Here is a 27,276-nt window from a genome sequence, read left to right as displayed (position 1 = left end):
CCTGTTCATTGACGTAAGGTGAGCTTTAATGGCTCATTAGAATTCATACAGAGAAGCTTCAGTTTATCTGAAAGGCTATTTACTCACTTTCCTGTGGAAAAAGTCACGCATTCATCTGTAAATGGCACTACACAAACTGGAATCAGATGCCAAAACATCACTAAAGAGCTGGAATGTAATCAATTATTTTTCTAATCAATCAGTATTCAGCGGATGAACATGCCTTTAGAAATACACGTTTTAATTGCTTTTTCAATAAGGAGGCTCCTGCGCTGAAGACCGTTTTTTTTTTGTGCAAGAAACATTTAGAAGGAGAAATGACTCCTAAACTGGTATCCTCTATGTCAGGAGACTCATTATTAAAGTTGGGTGCTTTTTGTGAGAATAAAGCATTTCATGCAGAAGCGATGAATTATTCAGCAGGAAATTTCTTAAACAAGAGGGGGCACCTTTCTTTGTAAGCTCGATCGTCCGGCACTTTGAGTTCATCTTCAAAGAGAAATGAAAACCAAACTAGAAAACACGTCTCCTTTCTTTCAGAAGTGCTCCTGTGGGGCAACAAGCCCTGTGCTCACCCCTCCCTATTTAATATTCTTTTCGTATTCTCAAAGTCACTGTAATTAACGAGGAAACATGACAAGAAAGCTTTCATTGTGGTCACGCCCAATAAATACGACAGGTGACCAATTACCCATATTGTAATGAGTCCTGAAAAGTTCATTCATTATTGGTCAGCAGGCTGGGCTCTGCTGGTTCAAGTTCCATCTCTTCCCGAGACCCGGGGTTCATTGCGAATGGACCCGGATGAAAAAAACCATCCAAGCTGTCACAGAAGAGGCCAGGAGAGAGGGCAGGGCCACTCAGCACCTTGCAGAGGCCTCTGTAACACGACGCGCCGATGGCATGCTCTTTAAAATGATCCACTGCGGAAACGAGAAAGCACAGATCAAAGGTTTATGAAAAGGTCATGCAACCCGCCCGAGACTGTCCGGCTCAGATCGATTTTATCACCGGTTTCCTGTCTAGGTACCCTACTTCAAAACATCCTGTGACACGGCTCAACACAGAGTTACGCTTGACAAGTGAACGGAAGGTCTAAAAAGAGCCCACACTGAAACCACAAGCAAGAAACAGTATCATAGCTATCAAAGACGTTCAAACTTTCTCACAAGCTTTGAGAATTTGAGTTTAGCTGTTGGACAACTATTCTTTACATAAAGTTAAATAGAGTTACTTTCTGTACACAAAGAGTGGTGGGTCTCTGTAATTGGCTCCCTAGCCAGGTAGTCAAAGCCACTAGCGTTGAGCTCAAGAAATAAATTACAGATTCAATTACCTACTAAAGTACCACAGGTGACATGGACTGAGTGTCCCCCTTTCATTGACATCCTTTCCAATCTTCTTACGAGTCCTGCTACAGCATTTCTAACACCTGTTCCACACTGGGGGCAATTCTACAAATCACATTTGAAAGAGCATACAATAGCCAACTTCAAAAGAGAAAATAATGCTCCAAACCTTCATAAAAACAGTACATAGACAACTAATGACCTTTCTTCCACAAAACGCAGCCCCCAGATTTCTTTCCAGGCGGAAAAGGCTTTGCTGAGGCTGCTTTGCATTTTAAACTTGTATATTCCTGGAAGTCATGGCTCTCTGAATAACTAAAATGTACCGTAAAGCTGGCCTGCTCTTTTCTATTTCAATCAAAATCCTTTCTATATGTTAATAAACTCTGCTGTCACTGCAGAACGCCACACACATTAGTTTCTGACAAAAGGGTGTCAGACTAGTTTTCATTTTCCATGTGGCATTAACCCTGCAGAGCCACCCCACCTCCCTTCCCAGCAGAAACAAGCCCCAAAGACACCAGCTTCCCAGTAAGGCCCGGATGCCATTAATTCTCAACCAGCAATCGCAGGCAGGAACAGGAACCGTGACTGATTCATCACTGCACAGGCATCTGCACTACCTTTCAGGAGCAGGAGACAGAGCAAAAAAAAAAAAAAGCAGCAGAATAATCTAATTTTTTTCTGCTTAACACTGAAAAATGCTGAAAACCAAGAGCATAAGGCTAACTTTATTAATACAAACTGTAATAAACTGCTTAAATAAATTTCCATCATGTCTGCCCCCCCCCTTAACCCCATCAATGAAGAAAGCTCAGAAGGTCAGCCAGGCTTATCCTTGAAACAGAAGCTCTGTGCAGGCAAGAAAACAAATCTTCCTTTGGCGTCGCTGTGGAGGATTACAGAGTTTCTAAAATCCTTAACAGGACAGAGGGGGAATCTGCTTCAAAGGCGAATCCAGTCCCAAACTGAATAAGGACTGAGCAAAAATTTAAAAAAAAATGAAAAGCAATGTAATAGACTAACATCATTCTTAATAGTAATTTATTACATATTTACTAGGGCGACTTGCATAGCAACAGAAATTGCCAGAGCTGGATAGGAATGCGTCTCAAAAGACAACGGCCAAAATACAAACATTTTTTCCAACATCCAGCCCTTTTGAGTTCGTTTGACGGAATGGCAGGCGTGACGTCAGTCTCCCATCACAAGCTGTAGCCCCCTGCAGCACGCACCTGCACAGAACACCGCCGTCATGCCTCCTCCCTCCCCTGGGGGGCGCTGGAGCACGGCTGCAGCACCTGCCATCGCAGGGAGTCCAGCCGCCCCACCTGCAGCGCCTCCCGCAGGGCCTGGAAGAAGCGGCTGTAGTGGTGGAGATTGTGCAGCATGAGGAGCACGCCGGCCAGCAGCTCGTTGGTGACCAGGAGGTGGTGGACGTAGGCGCGGGAGTGGGTCCTGCAGCAGTAGCAGGAGCAGCCTGGCCTCACGGGGTTCAGGTCCTCCCGGTACCTGAGCACACGGCAGCCATCGATTAGCGCTCCACATCCGCACGGCCCTCCCCTCCCACGCGTGGTACCCTAACAAAGACACTCCCCCTGGAGGAGGACGGGATTCGGTAGGCGAGGGGGGAGAGAGAGGGACTCTGTTGCCGTCAGAGAAGAAACCGCAGACTTTCAGGCCCACAGCAACACAGGGGAGGCAGGAAAACGGAAGCCGAGAGCGAGAGACAAGAGACAACCTCCATATCTCAGGAGCTCAGCTGGTCCACAATTTCGAAACCTGCTCCAGACAACCCGGATTCTCTTTAAATGTTACAGACAATGGGTTTTGAAGTCTGCTTCCCCGCTGATGAGAATCGGCTCCCACGGTCGGTCCATATCACTCAGTAGGGTGGGCGTGAGGCCTGCAGCCCCCCAGCCAGGCCGGGACCCTCACCCTGCAGAGTTATGGATCTCAGGTCCTCTCTCTCTGTTGCCCATAGGTGGCTGACGGAGGCTTAATAAAAGGTGCTTGTATGCCAAACTCAGCTTTGTCCGATTTATTTTCCTGGTGAACCCGAATTCGCTACAATGCGGTGGAGCGTTGGCTCTGTGGCTCAGGATCTGCGTCTGTGGCTAGAAGGTTGCCGGTTCGAATCCCGCGGCCGGCAGAGGAATCCTACTCCGTTGGGCCCCTGAGCAAGGCCCTTAACCCCAACTGCTCCAGGGGCGCTGTACAATGGCAGACCATGCGCTCTGACCCCCAGCTTCTCTCCCTGTCTGTGTGTCTCAGGGAGAGCAAGCTGGGGTCTGAGAAAAGACAAATTCCTAATACAAGAAATTGTAAATGGCCAATAAAGTGATCTTATCTCCTTATGCTACACTCTGTCCCGTTTCAGGGGGATGCGCCCGCTCTCCCCCGAGGGCTCACCTGGTGTCTCTCAGGTTCATCTCGAAGGGCGACCCCGGTCCCCGCCCCTCAGCGTCGCCTTCCCGCGTGCCGGCCTCCTCCTCGGTCTTCAGCGCGCCATCTCTCTCCAGCACTGCGGGAAAGCGAAAGGTCCCGGCCGGGCCTCAGTACAGGATGACGGGCAGGTATCTCTGAGCCCCCCATCCTGACTGCCAATTTTATGCAATGGTGACAGTCGCTTTGAAGTGGTTCTGCCCCCCCTGCCCAGCTCCCGGGAGGCACCAAGCGACTTTGTCCCAGTCATGATTTGACAAGCCTTTGATCCCTGCGATCAGTACTATCCCTTAGTGAGCCTGAAACAGTGCCCCTCTCTATTAATGTGGAGCAGGAAGGGGCTGATCAAGAACTCCTTGTGGCTTCTGCCACCACTCTTGTCTAAATGGGAGTCTATTCTCAATCTGGCGCCTATTTCTTTCGAGATATAAACCCCTGAGATTTATTGTTGGGTGAAGTCATCAGTTTTGCAAAGGGCAGCATACTGTGTGATCCAGAGGCCGCGACACAAAAACATCAGGGGAAAAACTGAAAGCACGGGAAACGATCTTCTTGAAGTTGAAAGGACTAGAACTGAAGGACCAATAAATGTTAAGAATTAAAGCATCTATAGTAGGTTTCTGGGAAATTGTCAAATTCCTAACTGTCTATTCTATTCTAGGTTTTAACTTTCCTCTGTTCCTCAGGGCTTCTCTGTCCCTCGCCTTGAGGTTTTTTTCTGTGCATCCGAGACAAGCTGGTCTGGTTCATTCTGTCATGTTGACAGAGGCTGATCATGTTTTCCCTCTCTCTCGGAGTCACAATGAATCACTCCCTTTTTACCTCAGTTTCCCCATTAGCAGATGACGAGTCAGGTGTCTGAGGATTTTGTCCAAAGTAATTGACATCTGTTCCCCTTTCTTGTTGAACTGGGCATGTTACTGGATCTCCAGGGAAGCACTTTGATCAATGCTACAACAGCAGTGTCTCACCTGGGATAAAAAACCCTCTACAACCCACAGGAGTCCAGTGCTCTTACCACTGCTGCCCAATAATTATGTTTAATTACATAGCTGCAGAACTACACTGCAGCCATCTTTCTAATTACTCAGCAAAATTCAGAATGCAGCTGGAGTTGCCACCCTACCGGTGCTCTCACAGCAGACGCCAATGAATCAAAATTTCATTAGGGCGTCTTTTTTTATGATCCAGAAACGAACGCCGGAGTAATTGATGACTGACGTCAGGAAATAATACAGGGGGGCCTGCGTTGCTTCTTCCCTCAGAGCTGGATTGAACAGAAGCTGAAAACGCACTTGGACAGTCGACGGCGTAGAAAGAGCAGTCAGGAAGAACAGGTCGGACTGCGACGAACACTCCTGGGCCTCGAAAGGACACCTCTGCGGCCATCCGGCACGCACATCAGGCACGGCCAGTTAACCCTGGAAATCCCACGCAGGCAAAAATATTACCAAATACCCCGAGCACGCCGGCGAGCGTTTTTCACGACGGCATCAACATGCCTCCCCCGAATGAAGGGAGAGCCCCGTCGAGCCGCAGTGCTCCCGCACAAATCTAAATGCAAAGCCTTCCATCCTCCGGTACACGCCAGCTGCAGGTCAGAGGCTGGAATAAACTATAGGACCACGTAGTGTAAAAGAATGGCAGCTCTGTGTTTCAGGGCCTGTTCCAGCGGAAGGCTCAGCCTGCTCCTGCGCTCCGGGGAGCCGGTCCTCCTGGCCCAGAGTGCCGGCGCAGACGGCCGTGAAGAGCTCTGCACGCAAAGAGGGGGGCGTGTGGGTGGGGATCCCCAGTTAACAGCAGCGCTGACCAAGGTCATAAGGATAAGCGTCCGGCTGCCGGATGAGAGGATAGTGACAGAGGAGATTCACCCTGTGCCCAATCAGGGAAACTTATTTAGAATACAAAGGAATATTTACAAAGGCTACTCACCTGGCAGCTGGTCAGTAATATTTATAAAGGGCTATTTAACCTGGCAGCTGTGGATAGCGGGCATACATAACGTCATGTGTGTCATTCAGGTGTCATAACGTTATGACAAACGGAAAACGTCAAACCAGACAACTGGCTTCCAGGGCAACAGATGCCCAGGAGCAAAAACAAAAACCTACGACAGAAGCAGGTAGGCTGGGAATTGTTAGAGATGTGAAGCAAGAAAGCCAGGAAACAACTGGGGCCACTGTGACCACGCCCCTCTCCCTGAGGCTGTGCTCTAATTGGCTCAGAAGGGATTCCAGAGTCTCCGCCCACACAGCACATGCCTTGTTCTCACAGAGAAGGACAGGGGCTGAACGGGGCTCTCCCTTCATTGAGCCCAGACCCAGGGGACAACCAGAGCTGTACTTTAAGGCAGTTTAAGTAACGGCAGGCGTTAATAAGAGCGACGTGTTGTTTCATTCCTAAACGACGAGACTCTTTCTAACTAAGAAGCCTGAAGACTTATTTCTTTGGCTGGTACTACAAAAAAAAAATGAGCCACTGCTTGCCAGGTGCTTCTCCTCCAGGGGGCACATGTGTGGAGCACGGGGCTCAGGTGCAACAGGAGGAGATACAAACCCACGACTGACCAGAGAAGGATGGAGGAAGGCATGGGGGTCTAAACACTGCCCAGGGAAGGTCCGAGGTTGGGTCAGAGAAACTGAGAGATCACCAGATAAACACCTCATCCTTTATTCTGCAGCTATCATACTACAGTGGCACCAACATGTTGTAAAATGTGCATGCAGGGAGGCAGTTTGCTGGTGGGGGTAGTGAAAGACAGCTGAACTTCCTCTACAGCAGCTGCAGCGAATACAGCTGTAGGATTTCACATTCCTGTGTCCCGAGAGTTCTACAATGACAGCGGTCAATGACGTCAGAACGCCATTTCACGAGCTTGTGACTCTCTAGCAGTCGTGGTTTCAACAGGATTGGCAGGAAGAATGTTTCGGCAATTCGGCCACCAGCATCCTGTACATGACAGGAAGTGACAGGCGCCGCTGTCAGTGGATTGCTACAGTGAGGGCAGTCACCAACAGCGATATTAACCTGGGAGCTGGAACGAGAAGGTCGTTCTAATCCAGCCTGACAGCTGGAACAGCAGGACAGGTGCCGGACACCTGGGACTGACTCCTTCACTCAGCAATAATCAGACATCCTCAACACCGGGAGGAGACTCTGTCTTGGCAGTAGAAAAGCAAAATAATCAAACTGCTTTAGGGAACAGACAAGTGATAAAAAATTAAGCATCGAAGGACCGAGGGCTTTTCAAATCAATAATGATTTAGACATCAGTAGGCCTGCAATAAATTTAAACTCGAGCAGAGCCTACTGCACAGGGAAGTCTGAATGCCTTGACAGCATTAGCATGTTATACCTTAAAAGTCCTTCTTACTGCGTATAATATTTTCACTCAGTAAAAAAAAAAGTTCAACATGGACGCAGACCTGTCTGGCGTGCAGTACCTTCTCTCTCCGGGTCGGGCTGGAAGTCGTAACTGAAGCTGAGGGCACAGCCGCGCTCGGTCACCTCGTACGGGAAGAAGCCCTCGAAGAGGTCAACGCCAGCCCGGACACAGTCCAGCACCTCGTCTGGGCGGCCCACCCCCTGCAGCAGCCTGTAACACACACAACCCAGAGACATGGGCACACCCACACGGCACATCAGTATAACCTACAAAGTACACACATATAACCACACCCACACAATCTACCTCTATTGCCACACCCACACGACACACCCATATAGCCACACCCACACGACACACCCTAAAGACATGCCCACTTGGACACATAGAGGTCAAACATGGCCAGGCAGCCTGCTAGACAAAACCAAGCCTGATTAAACCCTTTTCCTGAGCAAGGGAGACTTCTGCTACACAGTGCTCTTTCAGGACAGCTGCCTTTACCAGTCTGAACTAAAGCCATTCTTTTTAGTTAATGAGGCTATTAAATGAAATTGTGAGCTCAGTGAACATGATACGCCAGGGGAAAGCAGGAACACAATGTACCTCAGTGGAATTATAGCTCCGAAAACACGGTAGAAGGCACTACAACCCTTGTGCCTTTCCAGCAAATTAAAGCAGATCTTCAAGAACACTGTGTGTCAGTATTTGCAACCTTGCAAAATAACAGCTGCACTCAAAGCCCAACTTGAAAGGCCTCCGACATAAAAGGGTAGAGACTAAAATATCTGTAACTCTACAGCATGACGGTTACCTTTGTGTCAAGGCTGAGCAAATAATATCACAGACCACCGCACAGAGAAACATCCGGTAGATCGTTTTTCATGCGCTGAAATATTGTATAGCAAAAATGTGGTATGAAAAAAAAAGATTACACTCAACACTGTACTGCTGTTCTAAACAAAATGGAGAACTGTGGAGGCATTCTACATGGGAAGGTGAAAATGATGCAACCAGCAACAAAGGAAATACTACGGGTGCACGCGAGGATGACGAGTGTTAAATGCTCCTATCCTGTGCAAAGTTGACCTCTGTGAAGAACAATTAAAGTCTTCAGGAATGCAAACGCAATTTATCCCCTGCTGCTGCCCTCAGCATGCAATCAAGCACTTCAGTGTACATGGCTATTAATTCAACCCATCTATAAAATGATGCACGGGAATAGTTTCTGTACCCTTATCTTGCACAACCTTACAAAATCAATGGTCCTACCAGGAGCAGATTTCACCCCTTTCTCTTGTATGTAATGAATCAATTCCATTTTAGCCATCTAAAGAAAGACCACTTCATTATTTTCACTGGCTGCTCTCTGCACATTCCCAAAGCAAAACTGCTACTTTTCAGTTTGCAAAATACAGGTTCATGAGGATGAACTCTTCCACCATTTTCAGCAGAAGACTGCCCAATAATTGATTCTGCATGACAGAAAAACACCAAGAACCTACTACCCCTTCCAGTAAATGGGTACTGACAGGCCCTCTCTGCAGGCTTCCTGAAGTGTGACCCCAGAACCTGCACATGAGTTTGACTGCTGCACCCGGGTCACACCCAGCAGAGGTCAGTTCCTCTCTGCCACACTCCAGAGACCCATGGGCCAATGAATAATGTCTGATAATAGAGCTCTGTGAGTTCTCTCTGACCTTAAAACAAAATCAATTATCCCCCAGTCCAGGCTCCATTAAAACCCTCAGCACTCCGATTCTGATAATGAGTCGACAATGGTAACCTTTATCCTCTTCACTTAACCACCTTCACCCCAGCGAGGGGAAGCAGTTAATAGGCACTAATGGGAGTCAGCTCTCCAATATCTCCCTGCTCGGCAGGACAGGTGACAACCCTGGAGACCACTCTACAGATTAACCCTCCTGGAGGCTTTAAAAGCAGCTTAGCGACTTGCCAGGTTTCCTGGGATGCCAGCTGTGATAATACCATAAACACAGCACACAGTTTTTAACATGCATTGCGAAATAAAAGAAAAGCATCTTTCTTTGGCCAGTATTTATCTCGCACAGACCTCCAAAAGAACCACATTTAACAGAAGAAGATAATGAGCAGGAAGGTTGAGAAAGTCAGTTTCTTTCAGCGACCGACATGCAATAAGAACATCTTGATTGAAGCCGAGGGGTCCCTCATTATAAGACAATGGAATAAAAAGAGGATCTGACCTAAGTGCATCGTTATTAACACAATAAATTATCCGCCACCCAGTACTCGTCTGACGAGTGTTGTGAAGACGCAGGCAGTAGTCGCTGTACCTCGGCTTGTCATCCGGGAGCTCAGCAGTCACCGCAAGGAGCAGCGCGTTACGGACCCCTGCACTCATGGCGCACGGCTGGAACCCGTCCAGAACGAAGCCGGCCACGGGCCTCTTGGCTGTCTCCCTGGCTGAGCGGACCCTCTCCTCAAGGATGTCTCCGCCTTCCACAACTCCCAGAATCTCAGCTTTGCTCAACTCCTGTAAAACAGGCAAAACCCAGGCGCAGAGAATGGTTACTTACCAGCCTAGGGCAGGATGTAAACCTGCAGCCCCCTGCATCACACACACACACAATGCTTTGGGGAAGGAAAAAAAGTCAGTAATCAGTACTGTTTGTGTTAATATGTGCTCATGGATACACAGTATCAGTACAGTCACTGTGGCTACAACACCACTACTTTCAGCTCATCTCCAACACTCATATCTCAGAAGACTGGTATGCACTTGAATTAAAAAAAAACATTAAATAGCACAGTCAGTAGTACTGGGATACTTACTGAATAAATCTAATGAAGAAGAAACTAAGAAGCTCTGTAACATTTTTGCAATTCTGATAAGGATGTGAATGGAATTAAACTGTCTTTAAACCAGCTTGTCTAGATCTATTGACACAGCTCAGGGAAGGTCAAACAGTGCTTCCTGCACGCCAGATAAGCACAGCCCTGGGGTGACTGCAAGCGTGGATGGGCTGAGCTCATGGTGCCCCCTGTACCTCGCTCCTGTGGTGCAGCTGAAGGCATTCGTCCAGAAAGGCCAGGCTGCGGTCCACGGCCTTCCTCGCCCTCTTTCTGGAGGTGCCCGGCTGCCGCGTGTCCCCGTCCGCCATGCTGTGGTACCAGTCCGGCTTCACAGCAGCCTGCAGCGCCATGAACCGCGAGGGCGTCAGCTCAATCCGGCCCCCACTACCCCACACGGACACCGTCTACAGGGGCACAGGCACGGCAACCCGCACGTCAGGTGGGCACGCCCACTTGCCAAAACAAGGACTTCGGTATATACTGTACATTGTTTCCCGCTCAGAATGAATTCACACCACTGGGCCCTGCCTGTTCAAACCTGTCCTGAGCTTGAGCTTGCTCACACAGGTGAATTCTGACACGCGTGTGTAAAGACCTCAGGCTCCAAGCCCCATTCAGCAGGCAGCAGTCTGCACTCACTATGCATGGCAATAAAAGAAAAAAATGAAGAACAATACCTGAAATAACATGATTTTTATTAGCATCACTTGCTGACGGGTTCTCATTACTGCAGAGGCATTTTATAGAACTGTCTGGACAAGACTGTCTATTAAGTAACTTTTATTCAAGGAACAAAACTCTTCTCTAAGTGGCAATAAGGCCCCTAGTTTAATAAGAAGGAATCTTAAAAAATGATCATTACATGAGTCATCCTGCAAAGCTCTGTAGCCTACAACACACTTTTAATCTGTTTCCAGGAGTGACCATCGTGACAAGGATCAAGTCAGTGTGAAAATGACTTACCTTGTTGGTTACATAACCCGCAGGGCAGGGAGCAGCAGGGTCATGCAGAGAGCAATACAGCACTGTGTCGTGCAAGCCTGAGTTGCAGAAAGACATCAAGACAATTGGGTCAGAAACAGAGATGCTTTGCTTTGTAACAAAATAATGCTGTGTGCGCAAATGTCGATCACAGAAGATGATTGAACCTTGCAAGTCCTACCTTCTTCAGACTCACAAAGCATAATCTGGAACCTGGAGGCATTCTTCAGGACAGAAAACCAACCTTTTCTATTCTTTCTTATTGCAAGATTAGGGACCGTTTTTTGTTTTTATGGAAAGGAGTATTGCCAAGATAAATTTTGCTGGTGCAAACACTGTGATAGTATGGCAAGATGCATTTCCATACTTTAGAAATTTGCTAAGTTAGTCATCTTTTTAGTACATGATTTGTTGTTCTTTATAGGTTTTGTGTGTTGCTGATTATGCTAGTATATTTCAGAACTTTAATTTCAATGTTTTTTATGTTGAGGTGAAGATTCCTTTTACCTGCGAACTTCCTGGCTCCTTCTTTTAACTCTTCCAACACTTCCTGGTGTTCTGCCCTTCATAAAGGAAACAAACAAAGTGACATCGCAACTCCAGCAGTGCTAAAAATGAAGACTCAATAACATCTCTGCTATTCAACATTCTACATGAACGCGAGACAGAACTGGGACCTGGTCACATGGCAGGGAATGAGAGAGATAATATGCCATCTGGTACATTAGCCATGACGAAACATCATGGGCAATTAAAGTAGCTTCCTCCTTCCCATGAAATGCTGACCAGTAGTGATGTAATATGCAGTACAACACAGATTTGTACAGAATTCCCCTTTACAGAAACTGGAATCTTCCATTTCTTATGGGAAAGCTCGCTGTGTGAAGGCCTGCTGGCTTATCTCTGGGTGCTGTTCACAAATTCAGGATCTGATGCCCGTGAAACATATAAAATATTTCTCCCAGCCCCTCCTCCCCAGTGTTTTCCCCCAGTGGGTTTCCAGACACTAGAAAGTCAACAGCAGTTTTGCGCAGGCTGCCCGCGAGAGGGCCTGTCGTGGATGTACAGCGGACACAGAGGGGGGTGCTCTCACAGGCTGGCGAGAGTCAGCTGGGTGGCGGCGGGGAGGGAGTCCAGCGTGCGGAGGGTGTCGTGGGTCAGGTGGGGGACCGATCCGCAGCGCGTGGACAGCAGGCAGCCGGGCACCTCCACACTCCTGTCTCCGTTCCTGCCCAGCTGGGACAGGACCCCCAGGCGACAGCCCTGCACCACTCGGGAGACGTCCAGTTTCATCACGCAGGCCTACTACACGAGGGCACCTGCTGCAGAGACAGCCACGTTCAGACATGGGAGACACTGCCGTAACTTCACACAGCTGTGCTCCAACAAGCGATCCCGCACCATCACAGCGCCGACTAATAGACTTAGAAAGAGCATCTACAGCACATCTCATCCTTAGCTGTTAACTGTGCCATTGCTCCAACACACATCTGCACTCTGGCTTTCTACTATGTGTTTATTGTTCCGTTTGTACTTATTGCCCTGTTTGTCTATACATACTGTCACTATTAATTATTTCCTGTTTTGAAGCATTGCGTTGTCTGCTGTACTTTGTACAGTGGGACAACGGCGCAAACAATAATCACACTGTACGTGTGGCAGCTAAACTCCTCTACACCGCACAGCAGGAATCACAGGGACCGCTTCCTGGCCACCCAGAAACAGCTGATGAAAGCGGTGCAGACAGAGTGTAGAAGGCTGTTTTACACATGAAGGTTTCTCAGTGATGAAGGTAAGAGGCTGCAGGGAAAATCTAACGTTTGTGGTTTTGTTAGCGAGCCCATTGTGGCTATCTGAAATAAACATCAGTGCTTAAATGCAACGCCTTCTACTCTGTAGAGCATGGTCTGTTATTTTCCCGTTTAAATCACATTTCACATGTTCACCTTCCTGTTAAACCTCAATATCCAATATCCATAACTACAACTATTAGTTTTAGTAAACAGTCAAGTGTAGCAGTTCACTTCATACACAAACATTACAGAAGACAAAGGAAAGCACAGTATCCCATAGTGCGCTGCAAGAAAAAGAATAAAATAAAAACGTACTCTTTCCTTTTTGCTGCAACCCGCTGGTCCAAAAAGTCCAAACACCAATTATACTTTTTTGTAGGGAGTCGAAATTATCATAAAATAGCACTGCTTGGTACTTTTCTCTACTTAAGGGAGGATATTATCATTCAGACTAATACTGTCAAAAGTCTGCTAAAAATGTGTTGAATAAAATGCCACAAAAGCCTGTAAATTCGAAGTAATACACTGGTCCAAGAAGTATACACACAACAGCGTGACTGTCCACTGTTTCAATGACAGATCAATAAAAGTAAGCAATCGTGGATAAAAACAGAGCAAAACATGCAGCACACAAGAGAGTTTCTTCTTTCAGAGTATTAAAGTCACAAATCAACCCAAACTCCCCGGTATTCATTTAAAAGCCACACGTTTTATTCACATTTGCTTACCTACACTTCAACCATAAACCTCACCGTCGCAGTTTTATGACCACACCGCTGCATACGTCATCACCACGGGCGCTAGACTCGCCATGTGGGTCCCTGCTCCTAGCAGTAACAGATAGCATCTGCTGCAGGTACCCATCAGAGATACATATGTAAAAGAAAATATGATACTATATAAGTATTATAAATCGATACGGTTTCTGTTTAGATATAGAAATACTGGTTATCTTGTTTGGAAAGGACTTGTATAGTCACGAATAATGTGACAGTTTTTGATAAAACACACAAAACCGTCATCTCCAGGAAAGAAGTGCTACACCCTTTGAAGAGGACCGAAAAAACAATTCAACAATAAAGTGTACATCGAAGTTTAAAATTAGAAAGTGTAAAGAGACACTACAGATCTCTTCAAACACAATTGCACAGAAAGGTAACAAGTACCAGCATTTTAAATGTTTTAATTTAAATGCAGGATATATAAAGGAATGAGCATATATTTTAACACTTTAAACGTGTTTAAAATTGCCGATGTAATATATCAGGAAATTATTCCAGTAATCCCATTATCGCTCACTCGCATAATTTCACATCAAGCCGATACAAATGCGTGCTTGTGAGTTTTATTATTACAGTACATATGATATTTCGTTGTACAGTACATTCAGTCTAATGAAGGCATTGACCTTTTCAGTATGAATTATGTCAACGTAGCGGATCCCAGCGTAGCAGAAATAACAACGAAAGACGCAGCAGATGGTACAAGTGGAAACTTTGCTGAAAATACAATTAAAACTGAGAACAGGAAGCACTTTTTATGTAAACAGCTATCTGGCTATGTTGTTGAAGCCTGTACCCCGGATTCTTTCAAGAAGCACCTTGGATCCCAAACACAGTTGACTGAGAGTTGGTTTGCGAAGGTACCCAGGGGTTCCTGCTTTAATTTCTTGGCTAATATATACCTAAATCATTCTGCAAACTAAGAGAACAGACAACGGCAGCTGTCTTGGCGTTCAATTCCACTGTGGGCAGCTGTACGTTACTATAGTTACCAACTGACGCTTCTGGAGGGGCCCAGCAGGATCATGGGACTTGTAGTTTATGTGAAGGTTTACGCACGCTTGATCTAAAGGAACCAGGTTGACTAATTAACTACAGTACCCGTTAGCCCCCTGACCCGAGAAAGTAAGAAAAACAGGGTATCTCATCCATAGGCACAACATGATGTGATATGGTCGACAGTTTATTTCGTCGTTGCTCCTGAAATATGAAAATGTTTCCGAACTCTGCTAGCAAGTTCTAAGGGTACATAATTGGCGCACAAAAGTAGTACAGTATTATGTGCTTGGAAAACCGAAGAATACTAATGAATAACGTGGGGCACAACCCGGAGCTCTTTCGATGGAAGAGACTCACGAAGTCCAAGACGCCAGTACAAAAGGTAACTCCCAGAGTGTCTTCTCTCTGACTGCACCGTCCTATTACAGCGCATAACCTTATGATTTTTTTGTCACGTATACGCAATAGTGGACGCGAAACTTTCTGACGCAAAAATATTTTCAATTACCACATGAACACGGTACCATCGGAGGATGATTATTACGGCCTGGATTATAAATAATAATAATCTCCCATCTAAAGTAAAAAAAAAAAAACAGTTTCCCGAGACTCGATTTTACCTGGAAAAATATTTAAAATACGTTTATAAGAAAGACTTTGTTGTACCAGTCACCTGTATGTATACACACCAAAGTGTTATCTCCAGACTTTTCGTAAACTCTATAATAATTTATATGAGGTTGGTAACCTTTGATAAAATAGAAGTTTCCCCTCTTGTTGACTTTATTCACCCCGTGTTTGGGAAAGGCTTAGACTCAAAGAATCGTAACAAAAACCAGCACAATTTCTCGAGATTAAGTAATACTTCATACAGAGGCCGGGAGATAAAAATCACTTTTATAACCCTCAAGTGCGTTGCCTGACTCTTATGGGGAAACCTTGGGTTTCATTGACACCCAAGGTATTTTTTCATTTCTGCAAAAGCATAAAAAGTAATTTGGAATCACAGACAAAAAGATGGTAATCTAGAAAAAAATTATCATCGTCATCTCATAAAACGCCATGGGATAGATTTGTTTCCGGAGAAAAAAATAGCCTGAGTGAAAAGTAAAAAAAAAATTATACTTTTACATTTAGAAACAGTCTATGCAATATATTTTTTGTCAGATATCGTCATCATCACTACAAAACAAAGCATGTCTGGTTGCACCATGTGTCAATAATATATTATTTTCTTTTCACAAAAATGTTTAGGTGCAGTTAAAGAATGATGACATTGATCACTGGATGAAGGTGAGGATTGATGGAAGGGCAACTGTTATGTTTGAATCTGAATTGATTGTGTAAACCTTTCTTTAAAAAAAATTGTATTGCATTCAACCTCAATGATGCAGCCAGCATTTTTTTTTCTGGTGCTACACTGTGTGATATTTACAGCGATGTGTAAGTATTGTACGTTTGATTTCTAATAATGAAACCTCTTCTTGCTACCATCAAGCTGTTGTGACAGAATAAGGAAATGGTAGTCAGTTTTTCCAGTGAGCCCAGATGGTTACACACCTGTGTTTTTCTGCAGAGGGTTGAAGCTGCCTCAGAATTTGCTGTGTCGGAAGTATTTTCGCTGCATAAGCCTGTTGGGAATTCGAAGATTAGAGGTCATGCAATGGCATTGGAGAGCACAGACCAACTGCAAGATCATGATGATGCATTCAGTGAAGGTGGGGGGCTTATCCTTCTTGAGGGGCATGTGACTGTACAGTTAAGGACATAAATACAATCAGCAGTACATATAACATCAGCAGTACTGTACTGAGGGAGGCATTTTCTCTAAATCATGCTATAAGAAGTGTAAAGACAAACTTTTATAACAAGTAAAATACTTCCATCCATTTTCTAACTGCTTCTTAATCAGGGTCGCTTGGGAACAGGAGCCTATCCTGGCATGCACACGTAAAATTTATGCAAAGCTTTTAAATTTGCTTTTAATTTGATATTTTTAATTTGATAAGTGCAGTATGTCTGCGTGCTGATCCGAGCAGACCTCGGTGACGTGTGATTTCTCTCCCAGCCCAGACCTTGCTGAGCGAGTGGGTGAACAGCAAGCTCAGGCTGGAACTGGAGACAGAAGATGAAGATGGGCTGGGGCACGTGTGTGAGACAGACCGTTCAGAACCAGCTCCACGTGTCCAGGACGGCCCAGATTTCCTACGCTATGACAACTTCGATGGTACAGCAAGAGAGAGATGCACGTTGCGAACTGTGTTCAAATACTTGCACAGCTTATTAAAGGAAGTACTCCTTTTGGTCACTGTGATTTTGACTATGAGACATTAGGAGCTCACAGCAGGTTCTAGAAAATATAGTGCTGCTTATTTTGACGCCGAAATAATGATGACAGTTGTTGGCATCCAGGCTGAGATAGAATTTAAGATGATTATATATGTACGCTTATAAGACATGCTCTATTTATCAAACTATGCAACAGACCTTCCTCTAAAAGAGCGCACACTTGAATCAGAAACTGTGTCTCACCAGCCTGTGTCTCTCTCCCTCAGACCTCTTTTCCCATTTGGAGCAGGAGGCAGAGAGTTCCGCTGTGCACAGCTTTCTGCAAGATCTCATGGAGAAGGAAGTAGTGGAGTCTGGGGTAATGGATGACCTCAGAATGGACACAGAAAGGAAGCGCCGGAGCGATCCAAGAGTCACTATGGAGGTTAGACACCGGCAGGTTAGTGATGGATTAACATACATATGGAAGTTATTGCTTAAAAAGGAAGAATGCACAGGCGACCCATGTGACTTATATGTTGTTTTGAGGGTCTTATTATATTATTGTCCTCTGATCACTAACAGAGTTCTGCACCAGATGTGCACAAGGCTTGTAGTCAGAGTCCCCGCTCACAGAAAAAAATGTATGGAATCACATGTGCACAGACTCGGAGACACACTCAGTGACAGTAACAGACACACTGACAGACACACACACCAGTCACACTCAGAGACATTTTCGGACACACTAAGAGACACTGACAGGCGCACAGACACACTGACAAACACACACCAAACACACTCACGGACATTGTCAGACACACTCGGACACACACTCGGACACACACTCGGACACACACTCGGACACACACTCGGACACACACTCGGACACACACTCAGGCACACCCTCAGACACCCTCAGACACCCTCAGACACCCTCAGACACCCTCAGACACACACTGACACACACTGACAGGCACACCCTCAGACACCCTCAGACACCCTCAGACACCCTCAGACACCCTCAGACACACACTGACACACACTGACACACACTGACACACACTGACAGGCACACCCTCAGACACCCTCAGACACACACTGACAGGCACACCCTCAGACACACACTGACACCCTCAGACACACACTTGACACCCTCAGACACCCTCAGACACCCTCAGACACACACTGACACCCTCAGACACCCTCAGACACACACTGACAGGCACACCCTCAGACACCCTCAGACACACTGACACACACTGACAGGCATACACACAGACACACAGACACACAGGCACACTGACACACAGGCACACTGACAGACACACACTGACAGGCACACACGCAGACACACAGGCACACTGACAGGCACACACACAGGCACACACGCAGACACTGACAGACACACACTGACAGGCACACACTGACAGGCACACACTGACAGGCACACCCTCAGACACACAGGCACACCGCCCCCGGGCCGCGCTCCCCGCTCCACTGTGCTGTGTGTGGGCAGGTGAAGGAGAGCCGTGCGCGGCGAGAGGCGGAGCAGGAGCGGCGGCGCCGGGACAGCGCCCTCCAGAGGGAGGCCCGGGCCGCAGCGCGGCGCCTCCTGCAGGGGGAGGAGCGGAGGAAGAGGCTGGAGGCACAGCGGCAGGAGGAGCTCATCCAGAGGGAGGTGGTCCGGCTGCGCAAGGACATGGCCGAGCAGAGGAGCGTCGCAGGACTGGCCAGGCAGATGTGGGTGACGGCTGTGCAAGATCCCGTTCGACTCCGTCCCTCGGCCATCTGTTAGTCAGGCCTGCTGTGTCTCTAATCTGTGAAGCTGTGAGCGCTGATGGACGTGGGAGCAGCTCAGAGTCAATAAGGAGACTGAAAACTTACAGAAGAGGCGTAATTCCACAAACTGCCACACTGGCCAGCTTAAGAAGAGCAAAATCTAATCGGAAGCAATAGATCATGATTTTAGTACATGGTGTCTTTAGGTGTTGTGTAGCAATGCTAGCTGCAGCATACTGTATGGCATTAAATATAAATTTGGATAATAATGTATTTAGAAGACACCGATGTGGTGCTTTTTAGGGCTGTATTGCATCAAGTCAAAATTTAGTCTGTTTAGAGTTGCACACAAGAGAGCTTTTCTTACTTAATTTGGATGGCACTCTTATCCAAAGCAACTTACATTTGCAATCACTTATACAGCTGGTATGTTACTTGAGCAATTTGGGTGAAGCAACTTGCTCAAGGCTACAACAAGGAATGTCTCACCCACGATTTGGATCCACAACTTGAATCCAGGTCCAAGTCAGGCACTGTAACTACTGCTCCATACTGCCATCCATTTCTGCTGTAAACTTGCAATAATTAATTTAATTATTGTGTGATCATTTGTAAGGGATCTTCTTGTAGGTTTTGTATTTGTTGTTTCCCCAAAAAAAATTTTTTTCAGCATTCCTCCATCATCATACTGTAGTGCACACTTCTGTTATATGTGTACGTATAGTACAGCTCTTGACTGTGTGCTTTGTTGATCTGGTGTGCCGCAGGGAAAGAGAGAGGCAGGAGAGAAAGCGATCCGCAGAAGGCACAGCGCATGCTGAGCCCATCGCCGGCATGGGGGTCCCCAAATCCAGTCCCCAGCCCATGGTCCGACAGGCTGCACAGATGCAGCTGCAGCATGAACAGCTAGAGGCTGAGAGACTGCGCAGACTGAGGGAGACTGAGGCCAGGATACATATTCTAAACTTGAGGGTGAGGGTCTAAAGAACAGTCATGTTTTTAGTTTCTTTATCTTATACAATTCGGGATCCCCCCCATCCCCCCGTCCGTGACTTAGTACTGAAAGCAATGTGGTTGATTTCCATTCAAGAAAGGAGCCTGTCAGGCTGTCATTTACTTCGTGGACCACATGGCCCTCGGGTCGGCCGCTGCTGGGCTCAGTCCCACCGAGCCGTGCTGACGTAGCAGTCCGGGGTGTTGCAGTAACGCTGTGTTTTTCTGTGTGTGTGGGGACAGCGCCTCCAGAAACACTTCTCTGCCTGGTACTCCGTGGTGCTGGAGCGCCGGCTGCAGGCGGGCAAGGCAGCGGCGCTGTGTGACTGGAGGAGCCAGCTGAGGGCCTGGCGGGCCTGGCGGGCCCTGGTGTGGGCCCGGCGGGCGGAGAGGACGGAGGAGGAGCTGCGCGGCCACAACAGGCAAGCGGCGCCGGTCCAGCGGCGGTCAGCGCTTACACTCGCACCCGGGACAGGGATCCGCTCCGTTAGAGAAAGGAAATGAGAGCGTTGACGGTCAAAGCCGATATCCGAGCTTCTGTCCAGGGGAAGCTGCGTGCTTGGCAACAAGCAGCCAAACAAGCTAGAATGTCCACATGGTGTCTTTTTGTCTGGAGCCTTTCTCGCGCTGTAGTGTGTGATGAGTTTCTAGATTTCAGGCGGTGCGTGATGCCCTCCCCCTGTCGAACCGCCCGCAGGAAGTGCCAGCGGGCCCTGGAGAGCGACCGGCGGCGGCTGCTGCGGCACTTCCTGGGCGAGTGGCGGCGCTGGTGCCGCGCGCGGCGGGAGAGGCGCCGGCTCCAGGCCCAGCAGGAGGAGACCCGGCGGAAGATGGCCGCCCTGATCAGCGCCGCCTCCTCGGGGGAGCTGTGGGCTGGCCGGCCCGCCGGCCAGGGGGCCACGGCCTCGTCCGAGCAGCACCAGCCCGCGGCACAGACAGAGGCGAGTGACTGACCCCCCCCCCCCCGCCTGAATCCGCTAACGAGCGGCACTGACCCCACCGAATTTCCTCTGGACCGGCCAGTCTGTCTGCTACCCCTCAGCCCTTAATCCCCGTACCTGAACAACAGAAATCCTTCAGCGCAGGCAATCGAAGGTTGCAGATTGTCTTCAGGAATGATTGGATTCCTTAGAAATGCTGGCTGTCGGACTTTGGCTGCTGGGAATACTCCTGAATTGCTCAAATATTGTGAGCACTAATATACCTCCAGACAGTCCTGCGTACTTAGATGTCCTGATCTTTGGCTCCTTTTAGAGCTGGCAGTCTGGCCTTTACTGTGTCCTGCTGTTCTTCCTTTTAGAGTACCCAGCCTTCCGCAAAGCGTGAAGAGACAGATTTGGCCTCTCCTCCTCCTGCGCCTGCAGTAAGGGATGGTGGTGGGCGCCCGGCGTCGAGGCCTAAGCACGCCTGGCAGGTCACCAAGAAACATGCCGCGCTGACCGCGGAGGACCTCAGCAGAAACGCGCAGCAGCCCCCACCGGGGGGGGCAGCGGGCGGCGGCGGCGGCGGCTTTGAGCACCGGCACGCCTTCCAGCAGCGGATGCTCGAGCAGCAGCGCCGGCAGCTGAGGGAGCAGCAGGAGATGATCCTGGAGCTGCAGGAGAACCAGCGGCTGCTGATGCTGAGGCAGGAGGCGGAGAGGGCCCAGGCCAGCCTCCCTGCCCCGCCTGCCCAGAAACCCAGTTCAGGCGGCACGGCGCTGGGGGAGTCCAGGTACCGCACTGCCCATGTGAGGTCCAACAGTAACCATTACATCACTCTCAGGACTCCTATTTGATGTTCTCTCATTAAACCTCCCTTAGAAGACGCATTTAATCCATTGTAAAACTGGGTAATTAGAATAATAAATGTGCAGTGAGTCCAGTCACCTCTAATAGTGTAGGACACGTGGACACTTGGAGTGCTCTTAGCGATCTGAAATAGATGCACTTATCACACTAGTCGCAAGGAATTACATGGATGGAGAGTTTAATGCAGAGGATGCTGTATCAGCTCTGGCTATATCTGGTTAAAGCAAGTAAATCTCTGTAAGAGTTTGTCTTTGAACCGACCAGCAGTTCCAGTTCCACATGCAGTATACTTTTGTAATTAGTCCCAGAAAGATAACTGTAGCTCACATACTCCACAGTTTCTTCTCTGCACAGTAGAGTGGTACGATACATTGATGCATCTGCACTCATGTAGAGTATTGTACAATTATGGCAATGGCTTGAATACTGTACCAGGTTATAGAGCAGGCCTAATGTTATAGTCATGTTGATGTTAAGGTCGGGAGCTGCAGTACAGAGCCAGGGAGAAAATCACCCTAAGGAAGAGAACAACACCCTGTCTGTTTCCAGAGCACCCCTGAGGCCCTCCTGCTCTCCTCACCCTGCAGTCACAGGTCAGTCATTATCAGTTTGGGAACAAGCAGCTCGGCTTTTCATGCTTCCTGTATTCTTGGTGAAGCCAAAGTAATCAGTCTGATTATGTTTGTTTGCTAGCTGTTCCATGATTTGTGACATAGGACGGATCGTAAAACAGAAACAGCTTGAAACAGAAGTTCAATTTCCCCATAGCCATGGAAGAGCGTGCTAAGCAGCGTGCTGTGCGGAGGAAAGAGATTGAAGAGATGAAAAGGAAGAGGGAGGAAGAGAGAATAGTGAGTGTCTTTCACTATACAGTATATCTCAGCTGTGTTGCTAGTGCTCACGCCCTTGATACTCTGCACATGTCAGCTGTCCTTTCTCTAGCTCTGTGTGTGTCCGGGACTGCCTGTACCTCTCAGCTAACCTCTCTCTTGTTCTGTGTGTGCCAGGGGCTGCCTGTACCTCTCAGCTAACCTCTCTCTTGTTCTGTGTGCCTGGGGCTGTCTGTACCTCTCAGCTAACCTCTCTCTTGTTCTGTGTGCCCGGGGCGGCCTGTACCTCTCAGCTAACCTATCTCTTGTTCTGTGTGTCTGGGGCTGCCTGTACCTCTCAGCTAACCTCTCTCTTGTTCTGTGTGTGCCAGGGGCTGCCTGTACCTCTCAGCTAACCTCCCTCTTGTTCTGTGTGCCCGGGGCTGCCTGTACCTCTCAGCTAACCTCTCTCTTGTTCTGTTTGCCCCCAGGCCCAACTACAAGCAGCTGAGGAGGAGAGACAGAGGCAGGAAGAGGCTGAGAGGCAGGCTGTGGCGGAGAGGAAGCGTGAGGAGAGGAGACTGCAGAGACAGGTGGGAAGGAGGGTGGCACTGGCTTACTGCCATCAGCTGCAGGTTGCACACTTGAGCTCGCACCACTGGAAGATGTGTTCGTACTGGCAGAATCCAGGTCCTTTTGGAAATGTAAAATTCCTTTGCACATCGTCATATTTAATTTTTCTAGCAAGGTTTGCATAGTTTGTGTATCTATACAAAGGATAAGCACCATGTTTCTGTTCCATTTCTTTTCGTTTCTGGCTTGTAGCAGGAGAACAGTGCAGCTGTGCGAACAGCACACACTCAATCATTACAAGTATAACTTGAATGGAAACAGGGGAGTTGGGGGGTATTACAGTATATGAAAACTTTTAAGTCACTTTTACTCTAATATGCACACACGTACGACCCATGTGTTTCCCGTTCAGAGACATAAAGACTCAGTCGTCTGCCGAGTTAACGCTATTTGCCGTTGAATGGTGGCGGTCAGTGCTGTGCCTGTGTCGCCTGTGTCCAGAGGGAGCAGGAGAGGCTGACCAGGCTGGAGAGGGAGCAGCAGCTGCAGGCCAGGGCCTCCGACCACTACCTGCGCACCTTGCTGACGCGCCGGGGCCTGGCGCCGTGGAAACGGCTGCTGGAGCAAGCCAGGAGAAACGCACAGGTGACGCGGCGAGGGCCAGGTGTCGGGTCCGGTGTAACCAGCCTTGCAGGCACCCGGCGGTTCTCTGCAACAGGTGTAGCAGGTGTCCTCTCTGCTCTTCATGCATTCCGGCACTGAAAGGCATCCGAAGGAGAAGCGCCGACTGAAGTGAACTCCCTCCTCTGTCAAGGAAGTTCGTTTTGAGCTGGAGATCGACACAGGATATTACTTTCCCCTAATGGAGGAAGAGAAATACAGTACAGTAAAGATGCTAATGAAATCTAGATTCTTTTTCTCTCCTGGTAGAAAACGGGATGAGCTTCAGATATTGGACAGAGAATGTACAGTATATGTGATTTTCTGCGATGGCGACAGTGATTTCTTGTGACGCCTTTTCCGTGCTTCGCTGCAGTACACCTCGTTGCCTAAGCCTCTGTTCCGCTCCCACCAGCTGGCCGAGACGCATCATGGCCATTCCCTCCTCCGGCGGTGCTTCAGCTCCTGGCTGCAGACGGCAGGCGAGTCCCTGGCTGAGAAGGAGGCCCGTGCTGAACAGCTCTACCGTCGCATCCTGCTCAGGCGGTGTCTGCACCGCTGGCTGAAGGTGAAGACTAATACACGGACGCGCAATTCTAGTTTTTTTAACTTGTCCTTCCTCCGACACATCTGCTTCCTTGTTCCTCCGTGTGTCTTGTGGCCTGGAATTTCAAACAAGATTCCTCTGGGGGGGAAAACATGAGGAACAGAAAATGTACTCCATTCACGATGTATTTTAAAAAAAACCAACCAGTTAGGCATGCGATTTGTTTCCATGGCTGCTGTTGTTCTACAAATACTAGCAACGATAACACCATTATTACTCAGGGCATAATAACGCCCCTGTGTGGCTCATTTCCCGTGTGCGCCCTGTCGTTCGGCAGTGTAAGGATTACTGCTCCGTGCTGGAGGAGAAAGCCGGGCGGCTCTGCAGAGCCAGGCTGCAGCGGAAGACGCTCCTGGCCCTGCTGGACTACTGCACCCAGGAGAGGATGGCCCGCTGGGACAGGGAGCAGCTGGCGGAGCGGCACAGTCGCAGGTCTGTCGCGCTGTCTGGAGGTGAAGCGCGCAGGTGCGCGGCCCGTGATGCTGGCAGCAGGCTGGGGGAGGAGGAGGAGGCCGGTCACGTCCTGGCCGCATGGCTGCTCTGCAGCGGCTTAATGCTCTTGACGTCACATTTAAGAACGGACCACATTTTTTATTTATTTATAGATATGTCTGTCCACCTACCACCTACCGTACACATATAGGTATGTGTTCATGCACTGCTTCTTATGTTTCCAGCTGCTTCCAACAGTTTTTTGTTCTGGGTTTTAAATACAAAGAAAAACACATTTCTAAGCCAGGAGACAGACAGCCACAATGTCAGTGGTAAAAACATTAAAACAGGAGACATGCACTAACATACCATCAAGCTTGAACGTATGTTAAGTGCTACTTCTCTATAAGTAACAAAAACTGTAACTAACAGTTCTGCAGCTTCATATTTCAAGTGGAATGTAGTCTGTACACAATGTAAATTATATTTCATTAAAGTTATACATCTTTATATTTCAGCTACTAAAACTACTAGGAAAGTGTCAGTACTACTGAAGAGAGGTTTATATGAAACCAAATGCAGGCATTTCTCGACCAAAGAGCACACTATGGTGAAAATGAGAAGAAAATGCAAGTGTAAGGCACTGAGAATGCACCCAGTGTCTTAGAGAAAATCGTAAGACTCTACAACAAAAATGTCAGAGGACATAACTACCTGATTTGAAGACAAGCATTTTTTTCCCCAAAAATTTAGCATTGCCAATTATATCTGTTACAGCCACCCAATTTGGAATCACCACATTAAGCAGTTTGTCACATCTCGGTTTGCAGCTGCAAACCACACGACCGCTCACAGGAGAGAATGAGGAAGTGTGGGCAGAATCTTCTCACCTCCTCTCCTGCAAAGCCACTTGTCTTTTATCACTGCACAGCTCCGTACTGGGGCTTCAGCATTGAGTGGAGGAGAGGTGCTGCTCTCAATGGCAACACCACTGGGAGACCACCGTGGGGCGCTCTGTCACTGGGAGCCAAGGGATCCCTGGACGACTAATCCCACCCTACGCTCGTCAGCCACTTCTCCGCAGTTGGCTGGAGAGTCCTGGTCACAACTCCTCGTGACGCGACCAGCCCATGCCTGCAGAGTTCAACCTCCATTTGAGCTCAGTGGAGCACTTCCTGGTGGAAGATGGGCTCTCAGTGGTTTAAATAAATACTGTCCTCAGATTGTTGTGAAAAGACAGGCCCAGCGGGCAGGCTTTCACCAGTGTGTCCTGCGTCCTCTTGCTGGTTCAATAGTGTAAACGCCACAGCATCAGTGCATTGCCTAAGATCTGCTGGCGATGTGTGGCTCCAGTGCTCCTATGCTGAGTATCTGCCCTGTGTTGGGAGAACAAGTACTGGATCTCAGAACTGACTCTCCATCAGCTAATTAGGTGCAGCCAGCATTCCTGCTGAAACACGCTCAACAAGGGACAGACTGTCGGTCCAGTTGAAGAAAACTTATTACAAAACAAATGTGTACAATCATGTCAACTTTTCTTCCATGTTTAGACTTCAGGGCTGTACTGCACATCAAGTCTCCCACCACAAAAAAAGAATTATACTCCAAGAATGATCCTAGATTTCTTATCACCAATACCGCTTTGTGGTAAATTCAGATATGTTAGAAACGGATATGAGCCAAAATCTGAAGCTTTCGCGTCAGCTGCTCTTCGGTCCAGACGGCCTTGGTTTTACTCCGCGGTGGCCGCGAGCGCCGCGAGACGAGAGCGAGTTGGCGGGTTGGCGGCTGGAGCCGACGTGGTCTGTTGCTCCCTCTGCAGGCGGGCGGTGGTCAGCTGTTTCCGGGCGTGGCGCGGGTTCCCCCACCTTCTGCGGGAGGAGAGGGAGAGGGAGGCACGCAGGGAGCGTCTGCGGCGCAGAGTGGCCGAGGTCCTCCCCGACTTCGGCTCCTGATCCCACGCTGGAGGGCGGCTCAACGGGATCCAGACCCCCCAGCCCTTCGGGGACCTGGGGCGAGTCCTGCATTCGGGTGCCGTGACAGGCTGCAGCAGCCGCCGAGGAGACCACGGTCTTCCTGGGACAAGAGCCGCTGGCCCCGTCCCGTGCCGCGTCACCCAGCCCTATCCCGCCACCAGGCCGTGGCAGAGCGAAGGGCTTTCAGCAAAATGAGGTTCCGAAACTGGACAGAGAGAGAGAAGAAGGCGGGCACCCGCCTGCTGGTCCAGCTGGCCTGGAAAATTCAGTGGAGCACAGCAGTGGAAAACCCCAGAATCAAGCTGTGCTTGTGCAGTAAGTGGTCACAACAGACATTTACCATTTTTAACCAAAGCCTCGCCCACAAATCTCATTTCCGCCCGAAGTGTGCAAAGACAAGCTCGTGTCAAAATCGTCACTGGTCATTAAAAACGAGACAATGATTCTCTGGAAAGGGCATGATCTGGAAAATCGTCTTTTCATGAAGTGAGCAAGAAGGATCTCTCACTTTTTCTTATTATACATTGTTTTTTCTTATTTGATATATTCTTATCGACTTTACAGTTTGTTCCAATTCCAATCGCTCCTTCTTTTGCATGACATCACACAGCTTTACGATTATGTCAGACAGCTATTCTGTGCGTAAAAAAAGGCTTTTCCGCCCATTAGCGAAATACTGTTCTTTTTCCCCAGTAGGCCCCACATAACAGTTTGTGTCCTGCAGTTTAAAAATTAAAAGATTTCAGAGCTGTAATACTGTATTCTTTCCTAATATCTCACCGGTGGTAGGTAGCAATGAGAGTCCTAGTCAAAAGTGCAA

General features: G+C 48.3%; 2 protein-coding genes across 8 annotated transcripts; one reads left to right on the top strand and one right to left on the bottom strand.

Annotated features, from left to right (window-relative positions):
* Positions 1–2,366: 2,366 nt before the first annotated feature.
* Positions 2,367–13,607, bottom strand: qtrt2 (queuine tRNA-ribosyltransferase accessory subunit 2). Of its 7 annotated transcripts, none has more exons than XM_015341165.2 (9): positions 13,514–13,607; positions 12,086–12,311; positions 11,500–11,555; positions 10,975–11,051; positions 10,206–10,415; positions 9,492–9,691; positions 7,220–7,389; positions 3,762–3,873; positions 2,367–2,861 (listed from the first exon to the last, which is right to left on the bottom strand). In XM_015341165.2, exons 2-9 carry the CDS (start codon positions 12,283–12,285, stop codon positions 2,603–2,605), a joined length of 1,284 nt encoding a protein of 427 aa, XP_015196651.2. In that variant the 5' UTR covers positions 12,286–12,311; positions 13,514–13,607; the 3' UTR covers positions 2,367–2,602. The 7 variants fall into 7 exon arrangements, with proteins under 7 accessions (XP_015196651.2, XP_015196650.2, XP_015196656.2 ...); XM_015341164.2 differs by having other exon boundaries at positions 12,086–12,314; positions 13,514–13,604; XM_015341170.2 differs by having other exon boundaries at positions 7,238–7,389; positions 12,086–12,314; positions 13,514–13,604.
* A 1,084-nt stretch (positions 13,608–14,691) lies between these two features.
* ccdc191 (coiled-coil domain containing 191) lies at positions 14,692–26,918 on the top strand. Its single transcript, XM_015341193.2, has 17 exons — positions 14,692–14,948; positions 15,821–15,859; positions 16,143–16,284; positions 16,635–16,793; positions 17,122–17,294; positions 18,354–18,577; positions 19,384–19,588; positions 19,853–20,031; positions 20,307–20,550; positions 20,910–21,322; positions 21,877–21,992; positions 22,168–22,250; positions 22,700–22,801; positions 23,283–23,426; positions 23,857–24,009; positions 24,326–24,480; positions 26,303–26,918. Exons 1-17 carry the CDS (start codon positions 14,847–14,849, stop codon positions 26,433–26,435), a joined length of 2,766 nt encoding a protein of 921 aa, XP_015196679.2. The 5' UTR covers positions 14,692–14,846; the 3' UTR covers positions 26,436–26,918.
* Positions 26,919–27,276: the final 358 nt, after the last annotated feature.

The sequence above is a fragment of the Lepisosteus oculatus genome, chromosome 5 (assembly GCF_040954835.1).
Source record: "Lepisosteus oculatus isolate fLepOcu1 chromosome 5, fLepOcu1.hap2, whole genome shotgun sequence".
NCBI lineage: Eukaryota > Metazoa > Chordata > Actinopteri > Semionotiformes > Lepisosteidae > Lepisosteus > Lepisosteus oculatus.
This window is presented reverse-complemented; position numbering and strand designations above follow the sequence as displayed.